Genomic DNA, 9458 nt, shown 5'->3' with positions numbered 1-9458 from the left:
ATGCAGGAGGGTGAAAGGTGGGCAAGGAATAGAGTGAATTGGATTGATGTGGTATACCGGGGTTGACGTGCTGTCAGTGGATTGAATCAGGGCATGTGAAGCGTCTGGGGTAAACCATGGAAAGTTGTGTGGGGCCTGGATGTGGAAAGGGAGCTGTGGTTTCGGGCATTATTGCATGACAGCTAGAGACTGAGTGTGAACGAATGGGGCCTTTGTTGTCTTTTCCTAGCGCTACTCGCACACATGAGGGGGGAGGGGGATGGTATTCCATGTGTGGCGAGGTGGCGATAGGAATGAATAAAGGCAGACAGTGTGAATTGTGTGCATGGGTATATATGTATGTGTCTGTGTGTGTATATATATGTGTACATTGAGATGTATAGGTATGTATATTTGCGTGTGTGGACATGTATGTATATACATGTGTATGTGGGTGGGTTGGGTCATTTCTTTCGTCTGTTTCCTTGCGCTACCTCGCAAATGTGGGAGACAGCGACAAAGCAAAATAAATAAATAAATAAATATATATATATATATATATATATATATATATATATATATATATATATATATATATATATATATATATATATATCCACACATATACACACGTACATATTCATACTTCCTCGAAGGCTCAGACTGGGGTGTCTAAATGTGTGTGGATGTAACCAAGATGTGAAAAAAGGAGAGATAGGTAGTATGTTTGAGGAAAGGAACCTGGATGTTTTGGCTCTGAGTGAAACGAAGCTCAAGGGTAAAGGGGAAGAGTGGTTTGGGAATGTCTTGGGAGTAAAGTCAGGGGTTAGTGAGAGGACAAGAGCAAGGGAAGGAGTAGCAGTACTCCTGGAACAGGAGTTGTGGGAGTATGTGATAGAATGTAAGAAAGTAAATTCTCGATTAATATGGGTAAAACAGAAAGTTGATGGAGACAGATGGGTGATTATTGGTGCATATGCACCTGGGCATGAGAAGAAAGATCATGAGAGGCAAGTGTTTTGGGAGCAGCTGAATGAGTGTGTTAGTGGTTTTGATGCACGAGACTGGGTTATAGTGATGGGTGATTTGAATGCAAAGGTGAGTAATGTGGCAGTTGAGGGAATAATTGGTATACATGGGATGTTCAGTGTTGTAAATGGAAATGGTGAAGAGCTTGTAGATTTATGTGCTGAAAAAGGACTGGTGATTGGGAATACCTGGTTTAAAAAGCGAGATATACATAAGTATACTTATGTAAGTAGGAGAGATGGCCAGAGAGCGTTATTGGATTATGTGTTAATTGACAGGCGCGCAAAAGAGAGACTTTTGGATGTTAATGTGCTGAGAGGTGCAACTGGAGGGATGTCTGATCATTATCTTGTGGTGGCTAAGGTGAAGATTTGTATGGGTTTTCAGAAAAGAAGAGTGAATGTTGGGGTGAAGAGGGTGGTGAGAGTAAGTGAGCTTGGAAGGAGACTTGTGTGAGGAAGTACCAGGAGAGACTGAGTACAGAATGGAAAAAGGTGAGAACAATGGAAGTAAGGGGAGTGGGGGAGGAATGGGATGTATTTAGGGAATCAGTGATGGAGTGCGCAAAAGATGCTTGTGGCATGAGAAGAGTGGGAGGTGGGTTGATTAGAAAGGGTAGTGAGTGGTGGGATGAAGAAGTAAGATTATTAGTGAAAGAGAAGAGAGAGGCATTTGGACGATTTTTGCAGGGAAAAAATGCAATTGAGTGGGAGATGTATAAAAGAAAGACAGGAGGTCAAGAGAAAGGTGCAAGAGGTGAAAAAGAGGGCAAATGAGAGTTGGGGTGAGAGAGTATCATTAAATTTTAGGGAGAATAAAAAGATGTTCTGGAAGGAGGTAAATAAAGTGCGTAAGACAAGGGAGCAAATGGGAACTTCAGTGAAGGGCGCAAATGGGGAGGTGATAACAAGTAGTGGTGATGTGAGAAGGAGATGGAGTGAGTATTTTGAAGGTTTGTTGAATGTGTTTGACGATAGAGTGGCAGATATAGGGTGTTCTGGTCAAGGTGGTGTGCAAAGTGAGAGGGTTAGGGAAAATGATTTGGTAAACAGAGAAGAGGTAGTAAAAGCTTTGCGGAAGATGAAAGCCGGCAAGGCAGCAGGTTTGGATGGTATTGCAGTGGAATTTATTAAAAAAGAGGGTGACTGTATTATTGACTGGTTGGTAAGGTTATTTAATGTATGACTCATGGTGAGGTGCCTGAGGATTGGCGGAATGCGTGCATAGTGCCATTGTACAAAGGCAAAGGGGATAAGAGTGAGTGCTCAAATTACAGAGGTATAAGTTTGTTGAGTATTCCTGGTAAATTATATGGGAGGGTATTGATTGAGAGGGTGAAGGCATGTACAGAGCATCAGACTGGGGAAGAGCAGTGTGGTTTCAGAAGTGGTAGAGGATGTGTGGATCAGGTGTTTGCTTTGAAGAATGTATGTGAGAAATACTTAGAAAAGCAAATGGATTTGTATGTAGCATTTATGGATCTGGAGAAGGCATATGATAGAGTTGACAGAGATGCTCTGTGGAAGGTATTAAGAATATATGGTGTGGGAGGCAAGTTGTTAGAAGCAGTGAAAAGTTTTTATCGAGGATGTAAGGCATGTGTACGTGTAGGAAGAGAGGAAAGTGATTGGTTCTCAGTGAATGTAGGTTTGCGGCAGGGGTGTGTGATGTCTCCATGGTTGTTTAATTTGTTTATGGATGGGGTTGTTAGGGAGGTGAATGCAAGAGTTTTGGAAAGAGGGGCAAGTATGAAGTCTGTTGGGGATGAGAGAGCTTGGGAAGTGAGTCAGTTGTTGTTCTCTGATGATACAGCGCTGGTGGCTGATTCATGTGAGAAAGTGCAGAAGCTGGTGACTGAGTTTGGTAAAGTGTGTGAAAGAAGAAAGTTAAGAGTAAATGTGAATAAGAGCAAGGTAATTAGGTACAGTAGGGTTGAGGGTCAAGTCAATTGGGAGGTAAGTTTGAATGGAGAAAAACTGGAGGAAGTAAAGTGTTTTAGATATCTGGGAGTGGATCTGGCAGCGGATGGAACCATGGAAGCCGAAGTGTATCATAGGGTGGGGGAGGGGGCGAAAATCCTGGGAGCCTTGAAGAATGTGTGGAAGTCGAGAAGATTATCTCGGAAAGCAAAAATGGGTATGTTTGAAGGAATAGTGGTTCCAACAAAGTTGTATGGTTGCGAGGCGTGGGCTATGGATAAAGTTGTGCGCAGGAGGATGGATGTGCTGGAAATGAGATGTTTGAGGACAATGTGTGGTGTGAGGTGGTTTGATCGAGTAAGTAACGTAAGGGTAAGAGAGATGTGTGGAAATAAAAAGAGCATGGTTGAGAGAGCAGAAGAGGGTGTTTTGAAATGGTTTGGGCACATGGAGAGAAGGAGTGAGGAAAGATTGACCAAGAGGATATATGTGTCGGAGGTGGAGGGAACGAGGAGAAGTGGGAGACCAAATTGGAGGTGGAAAGATGGAGTGAAAAAGATTTTGTGTGATCGGGGCCTGAACATGCAGGAGCGTGAAAGGAGGGCAAGGAATAGAGTGAATTGGATCGATGTGGTATACCGGGGTTGACGTGCTGTCAGTGGATTGAATCAGGGCATGTGAAGCGTCTGGGGTAAACCATGGAAAGCTGTGTAGGTATGTATATTTGCGTGTGTGGACGTATGTATATACATGTGTATGGGGGTGGGTTGGGCCATTTCTTTCGTCTGTTTCCTTGCGCTACCTCGCAAACACGGGAGACAGCGACAAAGGAAAAAAAATATATATATATATATATATATATATATATATATATATATATATATATATATATATATATACATCCACACATATACACACGTATATATTCATACTTGCTCACTTTTATCCATTTCCGGTGCTGCTTTACCTAACAGGACACAACACTGTTGCACCCTGCATCGAGAATGTAGCACCAGGAACTTAAAAAGATAGGTCACGTCTGCTAACATTCATTCTCTAGCTGTCATGTGTAATGCACCGAAACCATGACTTCATATCCATGCCCCACAGACATTTCCATGGTTTACCCCAGACGAAAAAAAACACAAATAAAGGTGCCCCAAATAAAGTAGGTCCTGATGAGGTACTGTCTGTTCTAATCTCATACCGTACCCAGGTTCCTAGCGTTTCATGTCACAGTACTGATGAAAGTGTAGAGAGCCAATATGGTAGGCCAAGTGATCCAATCTGCCCACTAGAAACCATGAGAAAAATTATCTTGATAAAAAAATCTTCCTTCCTCCCAGTATCAATCTAGGGGTGTCTGCAGTATACCAAAATGCCAGTAAAATTCACTGGGGAATGAAACTTAGTAATGGAAGCTTTACTGATAAATGATTGACCCCAGGCAACACAAAACCAGAGTTTAACACAATGCTAGTCCGTACCATTTATGTATCTATCTCTATCTCTGACGCCCATTCCATCTAGGAACTTTCTCAAGGAGGTGGCCATGGCAAAAGAGTCTCCATAACTGAAGAACTCTAGTGCCCCTATTTAGCCTTTGGTACTTCACCCTTAACAGGCCACTGACAGAGGATAACTCTAATGCAGCATTTTCAAAGGCTCCTACTTAATGTTCCTACTGACTACAACCTAATGCTCCTGTCTAATGTTCCTACCTACTACTTCTATTTAATGTTCCTACCATTATGGCAGAGGCAGGGATAGTGCATGTGCTCACCACAAGAACAAAAAGGATTCCAATCATTTTGAACAGAATCTGTGATTTAAGAAAAGGTTTAACAATAAGACTGGAAGAGTGACTGAGAATGTAAAATATTTTAGCTCCTTTCTAAATACCATGGGAAAAGGTAATGATATGAAATAGACTGGAAGAATAGTTTAATTTGAAAATTGGATATGATAAATAAGATGTCAGAGAAACTATTCACATCTATTTCCAGTCATGCTTAAATTCAGGCTCTCTCCTGATATATGAGAGGAAACAGAATATCTTTACAGCGTGAATCATATCAAACATATATGAAGAGTACTATGGTACTGTCTTACCATTACCTGTGCCTTTGTAATAAACATCAGGGACAATATCAAAAAACTACTAAAGACATCTACAGACTCACTGGATTCACAAGGGCTAAGATGACCTGAAAACCTGTTAATAAATAATATATATGGTATGTATAGCATCGCTAAACAAAATGGGTGAAAGGTAAGGTGCAATTTTTAAAACGTGACATTTTTCTTTAATACTATCTATCCACTTAGTTAGATATAACTCCAAACCTCACTTGCAAGCCTTAGAATCATTATATGATGAAGTTATTATATGTTCATAAAGAGCAGATTCATCTTCCATTAATCTATTCATATATATACTGTCCATTATGCTGTAACGGCAAGAAACAATAAACAGGTTTCTCTTGCTGTGTATTCCCCCATATACTGAAACCTCTAGATGATGAAAAAAAAAACTTACAAAACAAGATGTCAGGATGGAGAAGGGATGGTATGAAGGCAAAAGCATAACCTTTATAAAAACTGGAGTAACTGACAGGTGATGAAGAAAAGCTGAAAGACAATGTATGTAATTAATGACCATGTACAAATTCGTGTATGCAAAGTGTGCATGTATCATTCATATCTATGAACATTCTCCAAGATGAAAGTCACATAAGTATACCTATCTATGTCATGATGGAAGAAGCTAACCTGGAAGAAATCAGCAACCACAGCAAGGTGGTATCCTCTTAGTGTCATAAGACATAACGAGATGCATTCAAGCCAATAACCTGGGTACAGTGACATCACTGCTGAGTGGGGATTGTTGACTGGTCAGGGGGATGACCCAGACTGAGCCATGTTGATAATTACTTAGCGGGTGAGTAATGAAGGGTAAGAAGTCTACATTTCACAAATATAAACAGGTTCATAAGTTTCTGACCCCTGAAGGTCTGAAGTAACTCTCTTGGTCTGTGGAACAATCAGACCCCATAGAGAAATGAAGTTCTACATCTACTCTTAACAAACATATAGCATGTGCATGTCCATTCCCAAGGATTTCTTAACACATTAAACTTCAAGAAATTTACAGAATATTCATTTCTGTTACTGCTTTTAATTTGCACGTTAGCTTGGACTATAACCAACAGAGATCTCTTCCTTTCTAAGATTTTGCTAACTATGCACTTGAATCAGTCATATCTTTGGGAAAAATTACAGTTTGCATACAAGTAAATTCATGCATTATACATTGGTGATTAAAATATCCAATGGCAGGATGTGCTATACTAATGTATTTCATACTTTTAACTTAAGGAAATGGCTAAAATTACCATTACTGCTAATATTCAGAATACATGATGAGGGCATTCTTGTATGTATAAGGAAACAACAAAGTGGATCTTTTAGGCAAAATATCATTTTCTAATTGTTCCTCACAAGAAGAACAGTTTGTCACACAACTCAACTGCAGGTTCCTTCTTTACATTCTGTCCAATAAGATTTGCCAGCTTGTGAGCATACTGAAATCAAATTCAACTTTATTACTTTATACTCACAATCAATAATTTTTCCTTTAACACATCTTATCAACAAAATTCACATATGCTGCTTCCTTCTAAGTAAATAATAAAAGTGTCAAAATATGAAGATGCAGATGATAATGATCATAAACTAACAAACCAATCATCAAAAGAATAGGTGTCAGTTGATGGAAAATATTATCATTAAAGGTAAATGGAGAATAGCAAAATATATTGTTCAAGAAGGCATGATAATAGAGCTCATAAACTGATGCTAAGAGAACATGAAGATAAATCATTATCATATAACCCTAGGAAACATCTATGACTTCCTGTAGCTACAAGGCTGCACTCCCTGCAGCAACAGGGAAATGACATACTCCTTTGGAGTGAGAAGGTCCCAAACTAGACTGGACCCCTTTCTATCCACTGATAATGTTAAAGCCTTGCAAAATGTGACTTCACACTCACAGTGCAACAACTTACAGGCAGAGTCCAGTGAATTCTCCCTTTTGATGTGCAATTCCTTCTTGACCTACGCACAATGCACATTTTTTTTATTCTTTTATTTTGCTTTGTCGCTGTCTCCCACGTTTGCGAGGTATCGCAAGGAAACAGATGAAAGAAATGGCCCAACCCACCCCCATACACATGTATATACATATACGTCCACACACACAAATATACATACCTATACATCTCAATGTACACATATATATACACACACCAGACACATACATATATACTCATGCACACAATTCACACTGTCTGCCTTTATTCATTCCCATCGCCACCTCGCCACACATGGAATACCATCCCCCTCCCCCCCTCATGTGTGCGAGGTAGCGCTAGGAAAAGACAACAAAGGCCCATTCGTTCACACTCAATCTCTAGCTGTCATGCAATAATGCCCGAAACCACAGCTCCCTTTCCACATCCAGGCCCCACACAACTTTCCATGGTTTACCCCGGACACTTCACATGCCCTGATTCAATCCACTGACAGCACGTTGACCCCGGTATACCACATCGATCCAATTCACTCTATTCCTTGCCCGCCTTTCACCCTCCTGCATGTTCAGGCCCCGATCACTCAAAATATTTTTCATTCCATCTTTCCACCTCCAATTTGGTCTCCCACTTCTCCTCGTTCCCTCCACCTCCGACACATATATCCTCTTGGTCAATCTTTCCTCACTCATTCTCTCCATGTGCCCAAACCATTTCAAAACACCCTCTTCTGCTCTCTCAACCACGCTCTTTTTATTTCCACACATCTCTCTTACTCTTACATTACTTACTCGATCAAACCACCTCACACCACACATTGTCCTCAAACATCTCATTTCCAGCACATCCACCCTCCTGCGCACAACTCTATCCATAGCCCATGCCTCGCAACCATAAAACATTGTTGGAACCACTATTCCTTCAAACATACCCATTTTTGCTTTCCGAGATAATGTTCTCGACTTCCACACATTCTTCAAGGCTCCCAGGATTTTCGCCCCCTCCCCCACTCTATGATTCACTTCCACTTCCATGGTTCCATCCGCTGCCAGATCCACTCCCAGATATCTAAAACACTTTATTTCCTCCAGTTTTTCTCCATTCATAAACAATAAAATACTTTTCTCTGATTCACTAAGAGGTGTACATAAATACCATACCACTCTTTTTTCATCTAACAATTATTGAAAAGATATACGTAGGGCCTAATCTCTCCACTGTAGCCATACAAACATATTAGAAATCTCCTTACATCCAGCTAATTCTCTTTACAATCCACCTTCTATTCTTGCACATGTGTCCTCCTCGTTTTGCCATCACTGTGCATTTCCACCTCTTTCTAATATTCAGATAAATCAGGTGAAATTCTCCACCATTCTCCTTTATTTTTGAGGGCGTAAGAATGCTTGTATTGATGGTAAGGGCACTGCACACCGCACCTCAAAAGTTAGGCAGACAGGGCAGAAAGATGCACTAAGTGCTGTACATGGGCTGAGTCTTAGAAAAAGGAGTGTAACTATCCCCTGCAATAATCAGAGGATTACTAAAGCCTCCAAACTGTTTCATTGACTTTTTTTGCTTGGAATGCCATCTATTGTTAACTAACAGATTTCAAAATGTAAACACAATTTGAAGTCAGAAGCGGTTAGATTGAGAGCATTATCACCCTACTACATTTCCCTTGATTGAGTACCACAGAGCCAAAAAGGATTAATATGACAGCTGAATAATATAACTGAAATTTATATTCATATATATGGAAAGACTGAAAAATAATTTACTAAACAGAACTAAAAGGCTGACCTGGCAAGGAGCTGGTACACGGATAGTGCCAGGCCAGTTGTAATAAAGGTGAGTTAACTTGTAGGTCAGTCGTTGCATGTTATCAACCTTCAAATTGCTTCCATCACGTACAACAATATAGTGGGTGGGAGATACTGTGCCCTAATGGTATAAAGTGAAAAATGAAGTTATTTGTCAAAACTCTACTTGATATTCCCTAGCATTTACGTGTAACTTCATTGAAGTCATAGTCCACATACATAAAAGTTTATTCATCCACCAAAAGACATCAAAATTTAGATTTTAGTCAGTTTTAAAAACCATTTATACAATTTTCCCCTGAAACTGAAAGTATAAGAACTACAGTAATAGTACAAAAAACAAAAAAAGCTAAAATAGCATCCTAGTCCATATTCAAAAAATGAAAGTGAATTATGAGAAGTGGCAATGGGAGGACTGACGAAGAGACAAGTATTTCGAGAGAAGCTGAGCAACTGTGTAAGCAGTTGTGAGGCAAGAAATTAGGAATTAGTAATGGGTGACTGGAATGGAAAAAGTGATATTTGTGGGAATTAAGGATATAATCATGGGTATGGAATATTCAGTAAGGATAATGGAAATAGTCAATAGTCAACTTGCAGAGTTGTGCTGAAAA

The 9458-nt window shown here is 40.0% G+C and overlaps 1 protein-coding gene across 1 annotated transcript in view; it reads right to left on the bottom strand.

Moving 5' to 3' along the window:
• Nucleotides 1-3850: 3850 nt before the first annotated feature.
• The window catches only part of LOC139766182 (piwi-like protein Ago3), a 471290-nt gene continuing 465682 nt past the window's right edge, over nucleotides 3851-9458 (bottom strand). The window contains exons 18-19 of the mRNA XM_071694451.1: nucleotides 8825-8965; nucleotides 3851-6511 (exon numbers count right to left, since the gene is read on the bottom strand). Of these exons, the coding sequence (XP_071550552.1) occupies nucleotides 6425-6511; nucleotides 8825-8965 (228 nt within the window). The 3' untranslated portion in view covers nucleotides 3851-6424. The remainder of the gene's footprint in view (nucleotides 6512-8824; nucleotides 8966-9458) is intronic.

Source organism: Panulirus ornatus, chromosome 57 (genome assembly GCF_036320965.1).
Source record: "Panulirus ornatus isolate Po-2019 chromosome 57, ASM3632096v1, whole genome shotgun sequence".
Classification (NCBI taxonomy): Eukaryota; Metazoa; Arthropoda; class Malacostraca; order Decapoda; family Palinuridae; genus Panulirus; species Panulirus ornatus.
Note: the sequence above shows the minus strand (reverse complement) of the source record. Positions and strands in the feature narration are given on the sequence as shown.